At 35.1% G+C, this 23,996-nt stretch overlaps 4 protein-coding genes across 10 annotated transcripts; 3 read left to right on the top strand and 1 right to left on the bottom strand.

Moving 5' to 3' along the window:
- Positions 1-956: 956 nt before the first annotated feature.
- Positions 957-5,582, top strand: LOC116778457 (zinc finger protein 239-like). Its single transcript, XM_061525724.1, has 7 exons — positions 957-1,213; positions 1,800-1,949; positions 2,640-2,741; positions 2,870-2,965; positions 3,309-3,456; positions 4,676-4,782; positions 5,197-5,582. The coding sequence occupies exons 1-7, from the start codon at positions 1,067-1,069 to the stop codon at positions 5,320-5,322; spliced, it is 876 nt and encodes a 291-aa protein (XP_061381708.1). The 5' UTR covers positions 957-1,066; the 3' UTR covers positions 5,323-5,582.
- Positions 5,583-7,253: 1,671 nt separating this feature from the next.
- Positions 7,254-8,239, top strand: LOC133319854 (apoptosis-enhancing nuclease-like). Its single transcript, XM_061525725.1, has 2 exons — positions 7,254-7,709; positions 8,061-8,239. The coding sequence occupies exons 1-2, from the start codon at positions 7,374-7,376 to the stop codon at positions 8,193-8,195; spliced, it is 471 nt and encodes a 156-aa protein (XP_061381709.1). The 5' UTR covers positions 7,254-7,373; the 3' UTR covers positions 8,196-8,239.
- Positions 8,240-8,981: 742 nt separating this feature from the next.
- LOC116778450 (zinc finger protein 345-like) lies at positions 8,982-14,459 on the bottom strand. Of its 5 annotated transcripts, none has more exons than XM_061525714.1 (12): positions 14,426-14,459; positions 14,042-14,344; positions 13,339-13,470; positions 11,984-12,493; positions 11,513-11,643; positions 11,269-11,343; positions 10,740-11,051; positions 10,557-10,653; positions 10,064-10,210; positions 9,372-9,473; positions 9,195-9,290; positions 8,982-9,124 (listed from the first exon to the last, which is right to left on the bottom strand). In XM_061525714.1, the coding sequence occupies exons 2-12, from the start codon at positions 14,150-14,152 to the stop codon at positions 8,987-8,989; spliced, it is 1,851 nt and encodes a 616-aa protein (XP_061381698.1). In that variant the 5' UTR covers positions 14,153-14,344; positions 14,426-14,459; the 3' UTR covers positions 8,982-8,986. The 5 variants fall into 5 exon arrangements, 4 of the variants coding, with proteins under 4 accessions (XP_061381698.1, XP_061381699.1, XP_061381700.1 ...); XM_061525715.1 differs by having other exon boundaries at positions 10,740-10,861; positions 10,931-11,051; positions 14,042-14,448; XM_061525716.1 differs by having other exon boundaries at positions 10,740-10,855; positions 10,931-11,051; positions 14,042-14,448.
- Positions 14,460-16,526: 2,067 nt separating this feature from the next.
- LOC116778455 (uncharacterized) lies at positions 16,527-23,803 on the top strand. 3 transcript variants are annotated; one of them, XM_061525721.1, is made up of 10 exons: positions 16,527-16,664; positions 18,880-18,939; positions 19,386-19,460; positions 19,837-19,935; positions 20,421-20,519; positions 21,287-21,428; positions 22,134-22,225; positions 22,994-23,409; positions 23,482-23,531; positions 23,668-23,803. In XM_061525721.1, the coding sequence occupies exons 2-10, from the start codon at positions 18,880-18,882 to the stop codon at positions 23,730-23,732; spliced, it is 1,098 nt and encodes a 365-aa protein (XP_061381705.1). In that variant the 5' UTR covers positions 16,527-16,664; the 3' UTR covers positions 23,733-23,803. The 3 variants fall into 3 exon arrangements, with proteins under 3 accessions (XP_061381705.1, XP_061381706.1, XP_061381704.1); XM_061525722.1 differs by lacking the exon at positions 16,527-16,664 and adding an exon at positions 17,687-17,782 and having other exon boundaries at positions 23,485-23,531; XM_061525720.1 differs by lacking the exon at positions 16,527-16,664 and adding an exon at positions 17,688-17,782.
- The last annotated feature ends 193 nt before the right edge of the window (positions 23,804-23,996 follow it).

Genomic DNA, 23,996 nt, shown 5'->3' with positions numbered 1-23,996 from the left:
ATATAGATATTGATTTTACCCTTTATAATTTGGTTTGTCGTGTCCCAGTCACTTTAACAATAAGATTGTCGGTATCCGAGTTAACATTGCTTAATTTATAATAATATAAGGTCGTTCTATAATGGTTTTTCTGAGCTGCGTGATCAAAAAGCAATGATTAGAATTGATTCATTAAAGGTGTATTCCTATATACAATATTCTACATGTGAATAGGTCGAATACCATATACAGATAATGAAATTATTATTCCGTATTAACGAAGGTAAAAAAATTATATTCGTCATAACTAGGAAACGATTAAGATCACAGTAATGTATGAGCAAATAGACAAATTTAACATAATATGAAATGAACTGTGGCTTCATTGACAATATGTTCTTTTAAATTATATTTACTTTCTACATTATAGACACAAAATTCCTTTAAATCGATTTATTTAATAATGATAGGTTTTATGAATTAAACGTTTTCTACATTAAACTTCTTTGGTTCTTATTAATAGATAAGAAACGCGACTTGCCATTAAAATGTAATTGTTTCCGCTTCCGTGTTTGTTTTACAATGCCAGTATAATCTGTACTATAGAGTTGCCTTAAACCATTTCCTTAAATCGATTATGTGTTTAATCGATGTTGATTTATTATAAATAATGTTATAATAATACAAAATTCGTCGTAATTTAATACGTTATAATCAATAATAATTATTATCGATTAGTCTGTTTTTTTATTCAAAATAATCATGGTGACAAAATGGTTTACAGTCATTTACATTTCAACATTAAACAATAGTAATTTAATATACCTAAGAAAATTATTATATTTAAAATTTCTAAATTCACACTAAAAAAAAACATATTTATATAAAAACCAAACCAAGTCATCACATTACACTTTTACGATAACAGAATCGTTAAGTAAAATCGCTATTTGACGTCATCGGTGTCAATCCCTAGTCGTTACAGACGCACACCGGACGCCACAGATATTGTGATGGCGCACGCATAGAACAGAAAAATAAGGTCCATTTTGTATTTGTTATACGAAGTAATCTGTGGGAGTGTATCATGTTTTACTGTTCCTATGTTAGTATACACTATATTATCTGTGAATGCGGCGATACTTTCCCAACGGAAGATGAATTGAAGGAGCATCTTAAAACAGAACACAATAATAAATTGAGGATAGAAAGAAACGAATATAGATGTGACACGGTAAGATTATGGCGCGCTGCAATAAATTACGCTAACATGTGTACAGCTAGCTAGATTCGGTAATAAAAACAATATGTATTAATCATATATTTTGTTTTACTATGTCAGTTCAGGATTGTATTTGTAATAAATGTCATGATAAGGATTTAAAGGTTTTCGTTTCGGTAACCATTGTCAGAAATTAAGTTATTCGTATAACATTATGAAATCTATATGAATAGTTTACTGTTGGGAGTTACGAAGAAATTGTCACGAGAAAAAGTATCTTAGCAAGTCGATTGTTTTTTTTTGGCTCAAAAAAGGTTTACAATGATAATACCGTTATTGTAAACACAAAGGACTATTAAAACTAGCATTTTGATTTAATTTCCAGACAAAACAAGATTCTGATTAAATAATCCGTAGTTACCATATAAAGTGTACCGAGTAGTGTATATACTAGTGTTAACTGTATAAAAATATACTGCATTTAGAAAAATAAAAATTGTCATCAAATATACGAACTAGTCATAAATTATCCCAATTTAAACACAAACATATCAATATGAAATATACAAGAAAAGTCATCATCATATTAACATTTCAGTGCGACAAGATCTTCGGCAGTGAGAAGGCCTGTCTGATTCACCAGCGAGTCCACACGAACCCTCGACTTCGACGTGACCGCGAACTCGACAAGAAAAAATATTATACACTCAAGAATATCGTGTGTGAAGTGTGCGGCAAACAATATGCTGTGAGTGAATATAACACTACTAATAACACAAAACTACACCGAACTCGGATAGTATTATTATATATTTATGTATATCAGTGATTTTTGATCTAACTACATGTGCGACTGCTTTAAATATAGATTTCAATCAAAATCAGTCCAGTATCTACACTAGCGGAAATGCTAGCAGTTTAAGTGTTCTCAAAGATCACACATTATCACATTAATGTGTTAATCATCTCTATAATAAAAGTGTAGAAAATTGTTTTCAGCAGGCTTTTATCAACACAATTATTTTTTACATACATTTGTATGTCTGAGAGGAATTTATACTCTTTTATAAGTAAGACGATCAGTCTGATATAATATTCTGTCATATATAAATCTTCTGATTTCATCATTGTATGTGCATATTACCGAACACCACGGTGTTATTACGAAAGGTATGAATGCCAGTCGTTGAGGTATAACAGCTGAGGCTTGTATGAAGACAATTTCTGAAATATTCTCCAGAAATATCAATCCTATTAGTTATAGTTATCTCCATAAATATATATTAGTTTTTATGCTTGCTGTGTATTATTTATTGGTGGGAATTGTTAAGCAATAATATATGGTAGGTTCGATCATAGTCTTGCTACTAGAAGTACATGTATGAGGAATCATATAGTTATTGATTTATGTAGTGATATGTATGTCTGTTTGTGTCAGTCGAACGCTGCTCTGCGCTACCACCAGCGAGTCCACACCGGGGAGAGACCATACCGCTGCTCCATGTGTCCGAAAAGTTTCACTATGCCCCTGTTCCTACAGGTAACGGTATTTGTATAAGAAATTCTTAGGAAAAAGAACATATAGGTCTGCGGTCTTATACAACATGAATTTTATTAATTTCTATGTATTATGTGCATCCAAAAGATTTTATACCTCCGATGTTCCAGATTCACACTCGAACTCACACAGGGGAGAGACCTTATGAATGTCAACACTGTCCGAAGGCGTTTAGCAACAAGGCAGCCTTATTAAGACATGACAGGGTAAGATATATATATATATATATATATGTGTTAGGGAGCATGTGATAAAGCGGCCATTATTAATAACGTCTAGTTCTATCGGCCAAAGTGTAAACCCAGCCTAATAACGGCAAAAATAAACACAATTTTGATTAAATGTTTGTATTATTCAGACGAAAAGTTTGTGGACTTTATGTATAATGCCCGGTCAATTTTATTTTTTTAAATGATTATTGTCAGATGGCCCTCTCATAGTGACCATTTTTCGTACCGCCCGGCCATTATGAAAAATGACCAATATATCACTCGGTCCATAACATATATATGTGAGTTATAAACTCATTTTATCTAATACATGTTCCAGGTCCACACCGGTGTAAAGCCGTATGAGTGTCCTCAGTGCGGTAAATTCTTTACTCAGTCTAATTCTATGAAGCTCCATGTGAGAACGGTGCACCTTAAACTGCCAGCGCCTTACAAGAGTAAGAACAGGAAGGGGAAGTCTAGGAACGGTGAGGACACATACATTATATATATGAAGATAACCTTTCGTTGCAATGGTTAGGATTGCTGTTGGCGAGACAAAACCCTTCCAGATCTCAGTAGGGGTCCACCAAGGCTCGGCTCTTAGCCCGTTCCTGTTCAATGTTGTGCTGGACACTGTCTCGGCTAACATCCAGGATCAGCCTCCATGGCTGATGATGTATGCCGATGACATAGCGCTCATTGACGAGAGCCGGTTGACGCTGGAGCGGAGAGGGAACCTCTGGAACGGTACGCTTGAGAACGGTGGTCTTAAACTAAATGTGACGAAGACCGAGTACATGGCTTGCGGGAGCCCGGACTCTTGCACTATCCATATAGGTCCTGAACCAGCCGTTAAGTCTGACAAGTTCAGCTACCCTGGATCTATTCTGCAACGATCACCATGTCCAAGCCCGGTTCAGCGCTGCTTGGGCAAAATGGCGTGAGGTCGCACGTGTGGTCTGTGACCGCAGAAAACCGCCCAGGCTCAAGTGACTAATATACAAGAGCATAATCCAACGTTCTCTTATATGGTCAGCACAGTCCAGGCGCACTCAGGAGCTTCACGTCACAGAGATGAAGATGCTGAGGTGGATGTGTGGCGTAACGCGGGCTGACCGTATACGTAACACATTTATCCGAGGTAGTCTTGGAGTCCGTGACGTAGCGGATAAGCTTCAAGAGAGTCGCCTGAGATGGTATGGCCATGTTGCACACCGGCCTGAGAACTACGTCGGAAAAATTTGCCTTGATATGTCGGTCCCTGGAGCAAGACCCCCAGGACGCCCAAGGAAGCGATGGCTGGACACCGTGAAGCAGGGTATGAGAGCCAATGGACTTACCACCAAGGATGCCAAAGTCCGTGCAAAGTGGAGGAGTTTGAGCAGGAAGGCAGACCCTGGCTAAAGCTGGGATATTTGCCAGGAAGAAGATATATGAAGATAATCTTGAGCTAATTTTATTTTGATCGGTAGGATCTTGTCCAAAGAGTTATAAGAATGAGATAAGATTATTATAAATGTTTGCACCTAATAAACATGGATTTGTGTACGAGAAACATACCTTATGTATGTAGAGTGAAGTATCAAACATGTAGTAACCAGACGTTTTGACTGAATATCTACACTAAATAATATTATAGATGTCCGAGGTTCATTGTACTTAAATACTAAACTTATAATGATGTATGAACTGTTTGTGTTCCAGCGTCCGCACTGCAGGAGACATTGGACGGTCTGCACTCTCAGGAGTTTGTGTCTCAAGTGAAGACGGAGCGAGACTATGAGGAGATATATCAGGAAGACAACTATCAGGTTGATATACTAATATAACTAGTGAGCTCTGCAAGCAATAAATATACTGAACGGATTTTGATTGAACTTTTGCTCTAACGTAGTTTAGACATCAGAGTGACATGTAAGTTGTAATCTACTCAATACCCCGAGTAATTGTCTGAGACATGCTACAACAGACCTGTGTTCAGTTGTGAGTTACATGTCGCAGGCTACAGATGGCGCCACCAGTCAGTCACTGTATATCAAAGGTTTGCAGTCATTATTGTGGATGGGTTTTTATAAAATTCCCTCATGGATAATTTCTACATCAGATTTCTGTCAAATGTCAAGTCCCAGCGTCTTGTAGTTCCAATGTATCGGAGGAAATATTTTACACATACATTATTTAAGTACACATTATCATTGTAAAACTTGTGTATGCTTTGTTATCAGGTTTATCAGAGCGAAGAGAATCCGTACGGAGAGATTAAGGTGGAGAGTTCGGAGGTAGAGATGTATGACAACGAGGAACAACTGGAAGTGTTGTACGAGGAAGTGTATGAAGTACAGGAAGTTTAGACCGAGGGCCTGAAGTACAGCAAGTGAAGCACAAACCGTATGAAGTGAAGTTCATCTCGGCGTTGAAATGACTGAAGTCAGATAGACATGTATTCATAACGAACACAGTTCCGAGTCTTCGTATTTGTATATAATATCGTAAGCAGTTGTTCTATAAAATGAATCTGATATTCGGAGACGTAATGTACTGAATAATGTTTTTTTTTGAGTTAAATAAGTTTATTTAATATATGTGTTCTATAAATAATTTTTTTTAAGTATCTATTTGTTTTATTCGGCATCAAAGTATTTCATGTCTACATTAAGTTGTCAATTCTGTACTATTAACATTATAAGAAATTTTGACAAACCTGAGACTCATTTTGAATGAGCAATTCCTGAAACAAGTAACATAATAATATTGTTTGTCCGTCATTTAGACCTGTATTTAGTACTTTTAAATATAAAAAAATTCATATACAGTATTGTGAAAACCTGCGGTCCATCTATTGCATGTCGCATTACAGCCGGCATAAAGTGAAACTCCTAGGGAGTTCTGCTCTTGGAAAATTAGGAAAAATATTTCAAGTTACAAGCTGATTGCAAAATTATATAAATTTGAAATGTGTAAACTAAACAAAATTTCCAATTTTAATCCTTCGTAGTGATTGAAACAAAAAGATACTTTAATGACTTCAACTTCACTTCGGAGGACAGAAGATTGCTTTGAAGTAAGACAGCAACACGCTTTTCGTTTCTCTGCCGGAGACATCATTGACAATTAACAAACAACATATAATTTATAATGTCCGAAACATTTTGGAAATTAACTTATTGTATTTCAAATTGTTAACTTAAGACAAGACAGACGAGTGTTTAACACATTTCTATACTGTGGTAGTAACAAAGACAGTCTTGAGGTTTTAAAGAAGCCGAACGAGTGTAGGTGTGATCAGGAACCTGTGTCATTAAAATGGTAGAGACAAATCCGAATCTTGTCAAGTAAAGGAACTGTAATCAGAGCGGTCAGGAGAATCTTGTAACAAACAGCCGACCTCGACGTCGTCTGTTGTAGCATCTCCGGTGTTTGAACTCCTGGGCATCATGGCTGCTGGATCCAGAATCCAGATTAATGTAGAAATTGGAGCATAGTCCCAAACATCCGATGTTATGCGTAGACCGAAGTGGCAATTATTATAACCTAAGCAGTAGTTCTATTCCAAGTATTTCTATCAAATGAAAGGGTGCCTTAGAGTGACAGACTTCAAAATATTTATCTTCGAACTTATCAACATTGATAGAACTACTTCCACGTTTGTTGATAACAATGATGTCATCCTCAAAGAGACTACACATAACACAAAGTAACCGTTCTGACTTCCGGGAATCATTTTGTATCTACTGGTTGTATGTGACAGGAATAGACAACTTCTAGTCCACACTATTCATAAAGTCAAGTACACACTTTAATACAAATAACCGATTTTTCGAGAAACATTAACATACTTTAATTATCTATGATATAAGTTATTTAAATAATCATAGAAATAGATTTGTAGAGAGTAGAGGTGAACATAAGGCTGATGAAGTAATAGGAAATTTGGCAGATTCGATGGATCGAGTGTCTTGTTTTAATACTTAGTCCCTGTATACACTGCAGGTTTGTTGGGGACAGAGTTGGCAACAGTGACTATTCTTTGTTAAAAATTAATTAATGAAGGACGTTGTTAGTAGAATTTCATGTAATAATCGTAATTTATTAATTTTATTATCATAATAATATATTACAAAAATAATATATTGAAGTAATAAGTAATAAGGATAAAGAAATAAACTAATTGTAAAATCTGATTTAATCTAATCCGTTAGTATGTTCGAGATTGTTATCAAATATTGTCTCTGTCCAGTGTTTCCCCTGAATCGAATATAGGCTATAAATAGCGTCGGAATGACGAAACAGTTATTAGTTATTGCAAATTTACAACTGCACGAGTCACGGGCAACAAGTCGTTTTGCGTCTGTAGTGTTCTTTCTAGTCGAAACACTTGAAATTTTAAGTTTAAAATTTCATCATGCGTGTTATTGCTTTGGACTGCGAGATGGTGGCGTCGGGCAACCGAAGTTTGCTGGCCAAGGTGTCAGTAGTGGACGAATATTGCGATGTTCTCCTAAACTGCTACGTTAAACCTACGGCCATCGTCACAGACTACAGGACTGGCTTGCACGGGATTGACAAGCATGACCTGGAAACGGGGCGGCCCTTCGACAGCGTACGAGGAGAAGTTGCCAATTTGTTGAGTGGTAAAATCCTAGTGGGGCATTCGTTACACTTCGATCTTCAAGCTCTAAATTTGTCTCATCCGGAAAACGACACGCGAGATTTCGCCAAAAATCCCAGGTTTATGAAGGTGATTATATATTTTCCACGTCACGTTTACGTTCTATTACTACTATAAGACGGAACTCTAGAACAGTGATCGTCCTACATCCACTAATATTTAACTTAGGAGTATTTTTGCTTGGAGGTTTGTTCAACTTTGTGTCAAGGGTTCAATTCATACTGCTGAAATAGTTAATTTTTCAGCTTGCCTCATTTTAACTTGTAATGTGTTCAAATGTTTGTATGTAGTTATATTTTCTGAGCTCAGCCAATCATTTACTCATGTCTGACGATCTCTATTATGTTATGAAAGCACCCAAGAATACCCTGACCTTACGAAAGGTTCAATCCTAAAGGTTTTTACGACTATATATTTCAGAACGGTCAGCCCCGGGCTCTGAAGGACCTCGCTCGTGAGTTTCTCCAGAAGAGTATTCAGGTGAATTTACACGATTCTTTGGAAGATGCTAGGACATGCATGCAGCTGTACAAGAGGGTCGCCAGCCAGTGGTAGAGACGTCCCAGAACAAACTTCCATAATAAATAACTTCATATAGAGAGGTCGTGTTTCATTTAATGCGTATTATGGCTGGTTTAGTTTTATAATTTTCTTGATTGGAAATTAAATGTTTGACATTTGATACATAAGTTATAATATAGTAAGATACGTTCAGTATGTCGCTTTGTTGAAATTGATAAATTAATTGAATTATTGAAAATTAGATCTGTGTATAATATATGTGATCTGGTAACGCTGAAAATATCAATTCTTTACCCTCCTATTTCATTGATGAGCTATGGGAGTATCGTTGCAATAATTAGATATGAAGTAGGTAGCCATTTTGGATTATCAAATAGAATAAGTAGTAATAATATTTATTAGAAGCTATCAGATTATTTCCTTTATATATAAGATAAACTTCAATGTATATATAATAAATTACATATTTACCTCATTAGGATTCGGACAAAATCATAAAAAATATAGGTGTCTTATAAGACAGTAGTGTAGATTTATTAATCTACAACCTTTAAATAACAAATCACACCTTAACTGGAACAAACTTGTCTCAAGGACTTTTATCTTATTATTATCTAAAGCAAAACGGCCTTAATTTAATTTAAAATCACATTCCCGTCGTAAAATACTTTCCCGCGCAAAAGTGAATAAAACAAATGTCATCGCTTTAATGTCACTTCGGGTGCGTTCGGGAATTCAGAGCTACGGTTCACATTAAATGTGTGTTACCTAATTATATACATATATATATTATTTGAGGGTGAATGAAAAATCTTTAGGTATATTTATATTTTATTCGTCCTGTTCCTGTAGGGCGCTGGTAGTCGAAGGTGCACGGTGCTTACGTGAAGTTTCATAGAATTTGACTGTGAAAACGACTTGCCGCAGTGAGGACAGCCGTAGGGCTTTGCCCCCGTATGGACCTGAATTTATTATAATTAGTGTATGCTAAATATTAGTATAATATAAAGTAATCACAAACTTTAAAGTTACCCGATCATGTCTGTTGAGAGCTGCCTTGTGTTTGAAAGCCTTTGGACAACTCTTACATTGGTAAGGACTCTCCCCCGTGTGTATACGTTGATGAATCTATAGAAAGTACCGTATCGCATGCTTTATTCTATGTATTGATGTATGTATGTTTGGTGTGGATATTGTGTAACTCCTCACCTGGAGTCTCTGGTACACACTGAACTTCTTGGGGCAGTCGCTACACTGGAACGGTCTCTCACCGGTGTGGATCCGCTGGTGATACATCAGGGTTGCCTTCGTCTGGAACAGAAAAATGCGTCATCTTCGAATGTCACATGTATGGTGTGTGTTCCGTGTCGCATGTCACATGTGTGGTATGTGATCCGTGTCAAATGTCACATGTGTGGTATGTGATCCGTGTCAAATGTCACATGTATGGTGTGTGTTCCGTGTCAAATGTCACATGTGTGGTATGTGATCCGTGTCAAATGTCACATGTGTGGTATGTGATCCGTGTCAAATGTAACATGTATGGTATGTGTTCCGTGTCAAATGTCACATGTATGTATGTGTTCCGTGTCGCATGTCACATGTGTGGTATGTGTTCCGTGTCAAATGTCACATGTGTGGTGTGTGTTCCGTGTCGCATGTCACATGTGTGGTATGTGATCCGTGTCAAATGTCACATGTGTGGTATGTGTTCCGTGTCGCATGTCACATGTGTGGTATGTGTTCCGTGTCGCATGTCACATGTGTGGTATGTGATCCGTGTCAAATGTCACATGTGTGGTATGTGTTCCGTGTCGCATGTCACATGTGTGGTGTGTGTTCCGTGTCGCATGTCACATGTGTGGTGTGTGTTCCGTGTCGCATGTCACATGTTATCTCACAATACACTTCTTCCCGCACATCTCGCAGACGTGACTGTCGGCCGGTTTCTTGTAACAGCGCGGCTTGTTCTGTTTCATCTTAAGTCCGAGGTGTACTCTCTGGTAGTGGATCGTGTAGGAACTAGATGACGAAAACGTTAGTTTGCACTGAAAGAATATAAAGTTGATATATATAATGTGAGAGTAGGCAAACGAGCAGACGGCCTACTTGGTGGTCAGTAGTGACCGTCACCCATGGACATCCACAACATAGATTTAGCGGATGCGTTGCCAACCTCGGTTGTCGAGGAAAAGGCAAAGCAAGGGGTAGAAATAAGGAAATGGCAGGAAAGGGCGACCGACTCTCTCACTCATCGGTCCAAAGACAGTCATTAAAGGCTGCTAAAAGCCGATCTTCTGTGAGAGGGTGGTACTTCTCCGGTCGAGCCCATGCTCGAGCTGTGGTGACTGACCACAGCTAGGCTCTACCACCTCTAAAATGTATAACGCTAACCTCTTCACACGTGACGCCGGTGTCCTTCTCATGGGACGCCACGTGGTCCCTTAGACTGTCGTCAGAGTCGAAACCCTCCCCACAGTGAGGACACGGCCTTAAAACGAACATTTATATGAAAAATATTAAATTATCAACAATGATATGTCCCAATGTGATTTATTTTTATTATAGTTTTCCAACCGTGGCGTGTCCTCGCCCGCGTCGCACGCGTCCCCGGACAGCTGGACGTGTCGCAGCAGCGCCTCCCGGGAGTCGAACTTGTGATGGCAGCGATCGCACTGACTCACAGCCGGATACTGGAACTGGTGTTGAGCAGATGTTACCAGCTGGTTAGTGGGTATACTGACCGCTTGCATCCGTGTGGTACCGACGTGTGACTTCTTCTTGTGCATCCTCAGCCCGAACTCCCCCACGAACGACTCTCCGCAGATCTCGCACGAGTTGCTCGACGGATGCTGGAGTCGCATGTGTGTCAGATAACTCGTGGATTTGCTGGAAAAGAAAAATCTATACCTGAACTGATATGTGTATGTCGGCTGTGGTGCTGACAGTTTCTGATGAAAATGTAGCCAACAATATATATATATATATTAAACAGTCCCAACGTAATATTATAAGGACATTATGACTCATCACTTGACTCGTGACGGTCCCAAGTTATTTTAAAGCCTTGTCATATCATTAAGTCACAGTTAGTGTCGCCACTCACGCGAACGAGGCGCCGCACGTCTTGCATATGAAGGAGAACCCGCTGTGCCACTTGCTGTGCTCCTTGGCTCGATGGCTGGAAAGCAGTTTGGATTGTGTCTATGACTATACTGATGTGACTTTATTTATTTGTGAGTGCTCCATTTTATGGCGTATGTTTACTAGACTATGACGTCATATTGAATGTTTAACGAGAGTATATGTGCGTGTAGGCGTGTGTGTGTGTGCGTGTGTGTGTTCCTCACCTGGATCTCGACACATGATCGCACACCCTGCACATGTATTTCCTCTCGTGTGTGTTCAGCGAGTGTGCTCTAAGGGCGCGCGCGCACGGCCAGTGGGAGTTGCAAACGTCGCACGTGTGTGGACCGCGCTCCTTTAACCATCAAAGTAAAATAAATTCAACACTTGCGTAAAATTAATATAATAAATAAAAATATACATCGGACGAGAACAATTCATTTGGAAAACAATTTGAGTATTCAATTTAAACAAACAGCATATAAGATAATATTAATGAGGACACGAGAGCTCAATCTGTGAAGCGACTGGAAGGGTTTGAGCACAACGGCCCAGGTTCAAAACTATCAAATTTTATTAAAATTTATTCACTTTGCATATTTTTGTGCTACTTCAATGTACAGATAATAAATAGGTCTGATTTTTTACATAGGGCAAGTAATATATATATATATATATATACGTTTTATACTCACAGGATCGTGGCAGACCATATGATTTCTGTAGGTAGGCTCAGTGATAAACCCCTTGAAGCATTTTTCACACTTGTAGTAGGAGTTCACGTAGTTGGAAGATGTCTTCCTCTTTTCAATCTCCTGTATCTGCTCCGCCTTACTCAGCAGCACTATCTCCACATCCTTGAGATCTTTATCAGCTATCTCGTGACTATCCCCTGCTATCTCTTGACTATCTCCCGCTATCTCCTGACCATCTGGCAGCTCCAATCCACGTATATCCAAGTCCAGGACCGGTATATCTTGATCGCTCTCGTAATTGCCGTAACCATCGTCTTGGGGTTCATCTTCAAGTTTAACTTCTATACTCTCCTTTTTTCTTCTCTTCTTCCTCTTCTCTGGTAATTCTTCTTTAATGGTGGTCTCTTTTTTGACCGTCGTGTAGTCTACGTTGAATCGCCTATGTTCCTCGTCTCTCCTGTACGGGTGATGGTGTGCTAGGTGGATGTGTTTTATATTATCTAAAGTCAGCTGAAAATTTATCACACCATTTTATAAAATTAAAAATTGTGTTTGGTGTCCCTCATTGCAGCTTCGTAATGTGGAAATGAAAATAGGAAGGCTTAGAAATCATTTTTTTGTGAACTCACATTGTTTAAGACGAACTATATAAACATTGCTAACAATTAAATCAAACGTTAAACGTTATATGTACGTCTAACTGCTGGGGAGGGGGAGAAAGAGAGAAAGGGAGAAAGAGAGAAAGGGAGAAAGAGACGGAGCGAGAGTAATTAAGTGGGTCAATTGAGAATTGTAAGAAACCATGAGATCTAAAACATTCGTGAGTATTCACTTGTATGGAATTAATGTTTTTCGGATTACTTCGGATTACCTCCCCGGGGGGGGGGGGATAGAAAGAGACGGACGTTGAACCTTTAACGCAACCTTGTTGGAATTTGTTGCAGAACTAAGTATTGGTTCAAAAAATTATGATTCGTGTATTATCGTCTTTATTCCTATGAACAAGAGGTAGACTGTCCGAGACGTCTGTTAGTGAATATGAAGGTGGGTCTCAGTAGTCTTTGTCGAGAAGAATCTTCGTAAAATTCCTCATATATATGTGACTAGGATATTTTGACCAAATAAGTTATTTTTTTTTTTATTACGACTACACAGTCAAGTTGTTAGGGTTTATTTACAGAGACCATGATAATGTTCAGACGAGATGGAAGTGTCATGTCTTTGATATCATTTAATATAAGCATATATATATATATTATGAATTAATACTTGTGCAGTCTTGATATGAACCTCCAAGGAATTTTACCGAGCTGCACATTTATAAAACATGATTATTAATAAAAACAACAACTCACTCTTTGTTTCTGTTCCGTGAATTTCAATATTTCCTGAGAGCTGAGACATTTCTCTTTAAAAGATACGGCTTTGTTCAACAACGAACTGCAGAAACTACAGATGTGTTGCGGCAAACCGTCCTCCGGGCACAGCTGGAATAAAACAAAGATATGAAAAGATGACAGAGTTATCTTTTAAGATAAAAGTAATGTAACAATTATTCTGTGATAATATCTTTCTTTTTGTCCTAGCTTTTATTTTAATGTGATATTTATATGATTATAAGTAATGTAATTATAACATTAATTATACCTTAGTTATATAAAGATACAGTAGCTTCATTTTTAAGAGTTAGCAAGTACAGTGTTTCATTGATGTTTAAATAAAAATTTATATTTTCTAAATAGTACATTTACGGTTTATGAGAATGTAGACGAAAATATGCTATGAGTTTTCATATAAAGCCAAACTTGCAGTCTGATGTCCGCAGTTGTATATATATGCAATTTTAACAAAATAATACAGGTAAGACTCAATGCATTTAAAACTTAAGTTATTATATGTTTTGAATACAGAAAATTATAAAACCAAAAAAATATGAATATGAAATAAACCATTGAGAAATGTATAATTGAATTAGCTTAAACATCTTCGTGTTTGAAACGGTGTTGATATTACTATGATTAGGAATAAGGAATAAAATAATGTCATTTAATATCTAACCTGTATTCCGGTTAGCATCTCGTAGGATTGCATCAAATTGTACTTATTGAGACTGTAAAGCTTCACGTCTTCAGACGCCAGGCACACACGGCACGCCAACAAATCACTCATTATTTATAATTAAAAACTATCTTTAAACTTTGTATTTGTTATCAAACAATTTTTGAAGACATGATGGCACAGATCAGAAGAATGTACAGAGGGAAATTATAGATTTTATGCACAGAGGAATCCTGAGCACTGGCATATCGATCGTTGTGTGACCACACCCAAAGAGGATTTAATGTATTTTTGTCTTAGTATCTGCAAAGATATCGAATAAGTGTAAATTTTTTATTTATTATGTAATGATTTAAGTATAAATTATGAAATAAATATCAATACAATAGTTGGGTATGCAAGTGAACCTCTATATAATTATGATCTATACATGTTTAGTGTTGCCATTATTATTAAGCTCTTTAAAATTCATAGAGCTAGGTGTACATATATTTTCGGAATGTAATAAACAAATGTTGAATTTAAAATTAAAAATCTTTTTTCTATTACTAATTGATTTTACTAATTAAAATATTTAAACCACCTTTTCTCTAATAATATTTGATTTATAGGGAATTAAGACAATAGTATATTTACTTGATATTATAAAAAAAATAATGCCTATATCTTATATGTAACGTTTGCGACTAAGACGATCGCTACTCTATTATTTTATATGAAAATGTGATTTTTTGGAGATCTTTTTAATCATATTATTTGTAGAAAAGTCAGATTGTGCGTTAATATTTTAAATGTCTTTAAGATGAAATTAAACAAATAGATTTTTGATAGCTTGATATCATCACCTTTAATTTGATTTTACTCAAATTATTATAAATAAAAGTGTGTTTGTTTAATAATACTGATGTATAAAAAAATATAGTATTAAATATTAAAATTATAATATGATTTTCGCGTGGACTCATTTATATGAAGTTATAATTGGTTCAACAAATAAAAAACACAGATCCCAGTGAATGAAGCCATAGCATAAAAAAGGCAAAAATCTTAACTTCAATTTTAATACGAATTTATTTTGATGCTTAACATGTGTATACTATATAATGTTATTGTTAAAAATATATCGGGACTTCATATATTATTTGCGAATACCGTGTCATATATATAATATAAACAGTGAAATACGAACTCCTTTGTTGACAATTGGAAATCAAAGTTTATGAAATACATGAAAAGTACACAAAAATAATACATATATCGCAATTAAATATCTGTTGTTGAATATACTGTCGTTATTATTTAAAATTTACCTACTTTATTGGTCATTCACTTTAAAAACTAAGGTATTTGTCTTTTCAATAAAATTAATATAATGTTATTGATCCGTCAATTGAAGGCCGATCTTTAAGATTGTATTCTTAATCAAAAGAGCGTCGTCCTGAGACCTTGCAGTTATTTTACCATCAAGTTATTATGACGGAGTCCTTGAGAAATCGAATAAGTCCTTTTTGTGACGAGGCGTACGTCACAGTGCATTTAATATGCGGGCAAAGCTGAAGTATACCTATATATATCAAGCAGTAACAGGGCTGAGCGTTATGAATAAATAAAAGTCGTACAACATACAGTAAATGGATGACGCTACGGAGAGAAGAATAATATTTGTTTCTTAACTGAAAAAAAAAAACTAATATTTTCGGATATAGTATCGCGTTTTTTTGGGGACATTTTGATCTCGTTTCCTCCGAACCGAAACGTCCGGAGTATGAAGGTAAAATAATAAAAATCGCGTAGTAAATCCGAATATATTAATTTTGTTTAAATGTCTTACTTGCGAATGCCTTAGACATCGTTACGTTTGTTGACTGTTCGGAAGGATAAGTCTCGTTTGATAGTTAATTTAAAAGATACATTATAAATAATATTGCTAATGGTTTTGTGTAGTAACTTTGATGTGTGAGGTAGACGAAAGTTTGAAAACCATCGTAATAACTTAACAAATACTTAGTTCACTTATTTTTCTTGACAGAAGCGCCTGTACCTTGCCCCAAGTTATATCGTCAGTACATACGGAGCGTTAACAGATTTGCGTTCATAACTATTCGCGAATTACATAACAAAATATACAACAATTTGTGCTTATTGTATACGCGAATTTTAAAGCGCGTTGTGCTAGAGCTTACGGTTCATTAAGATACCAACGTCCCCAAAGACCATGCTATCAAGGCCAACAAGTATTACAGGCTCACAAACGAACTCACTAAGAATGGGTTTGTTGTAAATTTGTATCCGATAGAAGCAGGAGCGAGAGATATAACAGCTGTATCTCTCTACAACCTAGTAAAAGATTTGGGCCTGTCCAGAGCTAACATCAGTTCATTCTTGGAATATGTTTCGAAGGCAGCCCTAGCAGGTTCGTTTCAAATTTGGTGATGTAGAGGGAGAATCTTGGACGGTGGAGGCGAGCGTTTAACGCGCGTTAAATAGGGGCCCCTTAAATCTACACCTGGGTCGCAAGTCCCAAGCACTGTTGAGTGTTGAAGCTCCTCTCCCTGCACTCGATGAACCCGGCACCCGCACGGTGAATCCATGGAATGATGAGAGGTTGCGTCTCTTCATATAGGTTACTGATTTTTCATTAACTACCTAAGATGATACAATCCCTTGCATAGATTTCTGACAACGCTACGATAAAGAACTCTATATTTTTTTTGAACGAGTGTTGCGATCAAAAACTTTAAGCTTTCTTAATTTTCTTGAATAATATAATTTATATATAAGTTATTTTAAAACAGATTTATTCATAATTTTTTTAATATCATTATTTATGTCGGTGAATTAAGTTTCAGACGACGGTTAACACTTAAGCCTTAAATTGAAATAATATTGTATTATCTGTCCGTATTGTTATTATATATATGAATGTTTGCTCGTTTAATTCAATTAAGGTAATATCTGCATGTGATTGAACTATTTAGTTATAAGGAGGTTTTATTGAAGTTATAATCGTTATAATGCGATTAAGATTAATTAAAAAATTCTTTGTAACTTCGTTCTTCTTCTTCCTGGCAATTATCCTAGCTTTAACTTCTTTATATATATATATTTATGTATATATATAATTTTAAACTAATTTTCAATATGCATTAGTATCAAATAAACTTTACCAATACTACGTGAGAGGTATCTTTCGACACATTGGCATTGAATCGAGGACGGTCACTAGGGATGGGTGCGGTCGATTGTAGCTTATCGATTTTTTTTTATCGACTCTTCTCACGATTACTTATATCTTTATATGTCAAATCATTTATTGCAATTATATTGAGTGGTATTGTGAATCATTTTTTTATATTTTTGAAAATATTTGTTTTTTAAATACCGTTGAAATATACGGATGAGTAAAAAAAAATATATAAATATAAATGTCATACGATCAGCTCAAAACAGTCAAAATTTCACCTTACCCCAGATTTCCTAGTGCTGTTATGCGACATGCGACAGACGGGTCACGGAATTTGTGAATGATATGTAAAAAAAAACTTTGACATTAATATATTTATTAATATTTATATCTTTAAAAATAATTAAATCATTCCGTCACAGGGATTCGAACCATAAGTATATCATGTAACATTATCGATAAAACAAGACACTGACATACACCACTAGCGGTTTTTACGATCGAATCGGCAGTGTGTTATAAATATTATTGAAGAGAAGTTAAGTTCAAGTTGTAAGGTGAGTTTATAAATTAAATAAACCAAAAATATTATTTATTGCTAAACCGATTTTGATATAACTTTAATTGTAAATAATTAAATTGTGACAAAAAATAAAATAAAAATCGAATTTTAGTTGATCGTTCCGTTTTCAAATGTATAGGTACTTAAAATGTATTTTTGGGTAAACGTGAAGTCGAGAAAATCTTGTGTTTTTTTATGACAAAATAGTATTAAAAAACAAGAATAATAATCTAAAAATGGATTTTATACAATTCAAAAGAATGAGCGTCAAATTTTTTGGAAGTCGTGTAAAAGTATATTACTCATAATATACATATAGTAAATTATGTTTTTATTGAGAATATTTACGTATATAATTTTTTGCCTTTACAAGCTCAGCGCATTCTTTACGCTTAATTGCCTACTCCGAGTATAAATCTTCACACTGCATACGGAGAGTTAATAGTTTTTCATTCATGAATCGTATCATATTATTTTAACGTGATTATAAGTAGATATAAACTTGTAGTAAGGAATATTAAATTTTTCAATCTCTTTTATATAAGATTTGAATTTCGCATAGTTATAACTAAATATGTGTCAGACATTTAAAAGGTAATATATAATAAGTAAATATGTGGTAATGGTGTTCGTATGTTTAGAAAGGAATGCTAAATGTATGTTTATATTATGAGTGTTTGATCAAACCTTAAGACGAGGTCACAACGAAAGCTTATTTTAACTTATCGAAGGTTGTAAATACGTCTCTCAATAACGTTCACGTATTTAGGAATCGAAGATACTTTTAAACTATCCGTGTTCAGTTTAAATCAAATGTCTTACTAAGTGTGTATAAAATGCTCCTATTTTTGGCTAAACCTTCATTAACATAGAAGCTGGTGTTAAATATTTAATTCTGTTATATTTTCTTTACCTAATATAAGTCAATCGCTATTTTTACTATAAGTAAATTGTAAATAAATGTAAATTTTATTATAATACAATTATGACGATGCTCTCGTTAATCAACTTTAGAAATTAATTCAACTATCTGTTACAGTCATTTAATATTTTATTCTGTCAAATTTATTATAATTTTCATAATATTTCAAGATGGCGTCATCAGAAAACAAAGAAATGGAGGAGTCGTCAGCTGGCGTACGAATGGTTTTGGTAATAATTATTGTATATAACAATAAAATTTTGACGCCTTTAATATTATTTAACAATAATATAGATATTATTTTAAATTATAAACATATTGGTTTCAAAACTGATGACAGGCAGAAGTTTTTCAATGTAGTCATAAAAATTGTAAAGTATACAGATAAGAAATTAGTTTAATCATTTTTAATAATAAGTTTGCCTTCACTTATTTTTATAATAAGTTTGCCTTCACTTATTTTTGCGCCCAGTAATCAATAATTATTTGTTTATTTTTATTATCTGTGCATAATTTTTTAACCACAGATAATGGAAACTTTGATATTATTATAAAATAAATTAGAAATATCCAAAATAGAGATATAAGAATTAATAATACTACATATTATATTTGAACTTGAATTTAAATATATATATTTTGTTTATAATATATATAAATATAATTATATTTTCAGTTAAATCTGCCAGAGGATGAAGGAGAGGGTCTTGGCTTCAAATTAACGCGCACACTTTGGGATCCGTATCCGTGGGTCAGTTATATTTTAATATAAAAAAGTGCGTTATATTATGTATTTCTAAAACAAATAAAATTTTTGTTCAAATTAAAGAAATAAAATTGAATTCAATGTATATATGATTAGGTTAAACAGCTTTACTTACAATACTTATCTGTTAGTTTGACAGTTAGTTTAGTTTTTTTTAAGCTCCTTGACATTATTTTTTCTGTGTTGCCAGTACTATTGTAAATTTGTTTTGCACTAGTATAATTTTAAAATTTATATTTTAAATTACTTCGAAGTTCTATATATATAAACTATTAATTATTTATTATAATGTCATCAATGTACTCCTAGATCTAATTTCATAAGTCGTCTTTTATAACCGGTTTACACTGGTTTGCCATAGATCCGTGACGTCACTCCTGAGTCCAGAGCTGCTTTGGCCGGGCTTCGAACCGGCGACTGTCTCTTACAGGCCGACGGTAACGACCTTCTTGGACTACCGGTAACATTACAATTTAATTTATACAAAATATTAAATGTTCTATTGTTAGTTTCAAATGTGGTTAAACCCTTAAACCCTTTATGGCTTTGTGGCCCCTTAAACCTTCACCTGGGTCCTCTGGGTCCTCTGAAGCTCCTCTCCCCGCAACTCGATGGACCCGGCACATGCACGGTGAACCCATGAAGTGATGAGAATTTTCGTTAAATTTGTAATACAATCATGAGTCAAATCTATATCCCAGTTAAGATTAATATTATCAAATGATAACTTCCTATAAATTTCTTCTTAGTTTGTCTGTTTGTTATTTCCAAAAATATCTCAAACGGCTTGACAGATTTAGTCAGTAAATTATCAGGCATAAAGTTAATCTTATACGAAAAACTGAATATGTGTTTCCTTTGTGTTTCACGTATCGTAAAAATGATAATAAAGGCCTTTATTTAGTTGCTTAACGTATAGTGTTATAAAATTATCGGCTGTTTAAGATCAGCAAGGTTGCTGGTATCATCCGTGGAGACGGCGAGAGTCGGGAGGTGTCTCTTGTTTTGTGGAGCTGTGGAGTGGACCCTGATGATGATCCAGAGGTTTGTGAGCTTCTAACGTCATTAGATGCTATACGAATTCAGTTAAACCAGGCAAAATTCTTATATTTATAGTAAACTTTGGGAAGTTACTGAAATGCTATCCATACTTCCGATCTTCTCGACAATTTTTATCCAATTCTTGTCTATTATTGCGTTCAGCTCTCGCACCAAGAGGTTTGCAACGTCGAACCAAATGCGGAGAAGCTAATAGTTATCATAATATAATAGTGCAGATCTTCAAGGTATTACGCACAGATTTTAACATCTCGAATAACATTGATTGACATTCATGATCAAGTCTATCTACTCAGAGGTGTAGCTACGACTCATGTTCCGCAAATAATTGATTGGCAACACAAGCACGTCACATGTTAATTATCTTCTACCTACAGAGTCAGACTTGTACCAGTCAGTCTGTTCATTTGTATTTGTATCAGGTCAGTCATCCACGGAGATGTTCCCGGCAACTGAATGACCAATCGCGTCGAAGTTTTTTGTTCGATAGCTCGGTTATATGGGGTAGTTTTATTAAAAAAATATTTAAAGCGGACCACCAATTTCAATTTTGGAGGAAAACAGGACCCATGGTCAACAAAAAAATAGTCCTTCACTCAACGTGCCCAAAAAATAGCGAAGGTTCATCTTCTAGCATTTTATTTTAAACTGATACAATACCAAGGCTTGTTGAGAGTGATGTTTCCATCCAAGAATATTGTGAAGGTCCACGTGTTGCTAAATACGTACTACAGCTAATAGTCCTGATGTAGTTGCTGTGGTCCGGGGGAGGCGCTGGCTCTGACCGTCCCCGGCGCGCCCTGGGTGGGGTGCTCCGTTCTCTGTCCTGTGCCGTGTGTGGGGCGACCGCGGCCGCCGCCCTCAGCTGTCGCCGCACGCACCTGTACTGCGACGGTGAGATTGAGCATTTAAGTAGCCCAATGTGTACAACTGAATCAAAGCTATGATAACTATTCCTCCTGTTGAAGGATAGGATGTTTATTGATAGCGACTTCTTTCGTACGCAGCTCTCAAAAAAATAACTGATATAACTCACTAAATTTGTAAGAATACGAATTTATGTCAGTTAAATGTATGTGATCCAAAATAAGGACCATTTTTATCAACGTTTCTAAGAACCACAACGCACTTGTTTGTTAATATTTTTGTATATTGTGTTTTTAAGTTCATATATTTTTATTATTAATTAAGTTCGTGAGTTATACAGGGTGTGTTGACGTTGGCAGAGGTTGTAACAATAGTAGGAAACTTTCTTATACGTATATTACAATAAGAGTTACATATTAAACCTCACATCCTGTACCTGAGACTGCACGTCTGTCGCGATGTCAGGATAGCGATGACGTCACACTCCTTGTAGTATCAGGAATCTCCTGGTTCACATGTCCAGGTGTATCCGCGGAGTCAGCTCTTTGATATTTTATACATACAATCGTGTATCCCCGGCGATGTTCATTTATAAATAAATAAATATTCTATTAAATAAACGAAATATATGTGTACATATATAATTTCGTAATGATAGTTAGTTTAGCAAATGTTTATGTATGTGGAAACCTCCTATAAGTGTTGCCATATGAATAATGTTATTTATTCCAGGCTGTTGGAGCAGATTGGAAAGATGCGCTCTGTGCCGAGAGATACTACCGCCTAAAGACTCGCCTTATTCCAGGAACTTAGTCGCTCAGCAGGTATTAACAATACATAATGCAATAAACCAAATTAATAATATATTTGCCTGAATTATATAAGGTGGCAACCGGAGGTTCCAGGAAAACTACGAAACATACTTATATGTATATTATAATAAAAATTACATATTAAAACTTATAACCTATACCTAAGACTACATGATTGGCCCGATGTTAGGATAGCAATGCCATTCCATAGCTTGTGTGGTATCAGGAATCTTCTGGTTCACACGGCTTGGTATTGGTTCCGCGGAGTCAGCGGCGTCACTCGTTATATGATATTTTATCCATACAACGATGTTGCCCCGGCGATGTTCATTTATTTTATAATATGTAGCGCGTACGTAACACCTGTGTATTCTCCGTATAATTTTTTTTAAGGGTCCTATATAAAACAATCCAAATATTTTTTTTAATAAGATTTTAATGGAAACTAAAATATTGTAGCACCTTGACCAGCAATAAGTTAAATTATATATTTAAATTTATACTTAAAACATTCTATTTATTATATTATTGTGTTTTCTTTATAAATTTCGCCTATGTAAAGTGTGTTTATTAAAATGAGCTATATAAAGAGGCATTCCTTTATAATTAAAATATGTATTTTTGTGTGAGTTGGATTTACATTTGGGACTAGTGGTATACTATTGATACGGCTCAGTGTTGTCAGAAGGCTTCAGTATAATAGCTTTTACCTAAAATGAATTAATATTTTTTTGAATAATAAAGTTTCGGTAATAAAAATATCTTTCTCAAATTTCGCAGGTTTTCGAAGCAATAGCAAAAGAATACGATATAAAACATACTGGTAACAAATCACAAATCACATCTCGATCCCCATCACGTTCACCAAAAATATCACCAACCACCAGCCGTAGAGGACAGTACCATCTATCTATGATGAATAGAAACAGATTGGGAGGTGAAAAATGTACATCGGACCCGAATATCAATAGGACACCCAAAAATATGACATTAGCATCGAATAATGGCAACACTGAAGTGAAATGTCAGATGAATATGCCAAGAGAGGCGATGAAGTGTTCTTGCAGCTGTCAAAACTTACTCCACCAGACTCTGGTGTCGAGGTTACGGGAGACCAGCTCTCTGGCTGATTTAAAGTGTTCCGTACATAATTCACTATCAAAATCTTTGAACAACGTCAGCTTGGATGGGCAAAGGTTATTAACTATTATTATATTATATATGTTCAGTGTTTTATAATTATGTTAGTAATGTATATATAATTTCAGTAGCACTGAGGCCGACCCGAGCAGTTCAATGGAAAATTTAAAGAAATCAGGTACAATTATGAAGATTCGTCTTATTAAGAATTAATAATCATAAACAGTACAATGTCTGGCTACCGATATTAATATGAACAGTATATAAATACTTTTTTATCTATATTTATTTGGAATCTGTGGTGTCCTTTACAGATATGCCGGTATTCCTGTTGGCTCCACCGCCTATATATTTTCTAGTATCGGAACACACAAAATAATTACTTGGAAGACCTACTTACGATTTATAAATAATAAGAAATAATTTAATTAAAATATTTTTTTAATTAAATTTTTGTTTTATTTGTATTAAAGAAAATTCCTTAATAAACATTAACAGATGTATAAGTTTAGTCCCTGTTTGTGCTGAGCATAATAAAAAAAATTAAAGTTCTAAATAAAAAATTATAATATTTATCACGGAAACGACATTTTAGTGGCATAAAAAATTTATCGATTCGAATCGAATTTAATAATACTGTGAA

The sequence above is a fragment of the Danaus plexippus genome, chromosome 31, assembly GCF_018135715.1.
Source record: "Danaus plexippus chromosome 31, MEX_DaPlex, whole genome shotgun sequence".
In the NCBI taxonomy this organism is placed as follows: domain Eukaryota; kingdom Metazoa; phylum Arthropoda; class Insecta; order Lepidoptera; family Nymphalidae; genus Danaus; species Danaus plexippus.
The sequence above is the reverse complement of the archived record's forward strand: the minus strand, read 5'-3'. Positions and strand labels throughout refer to the sequence as shown.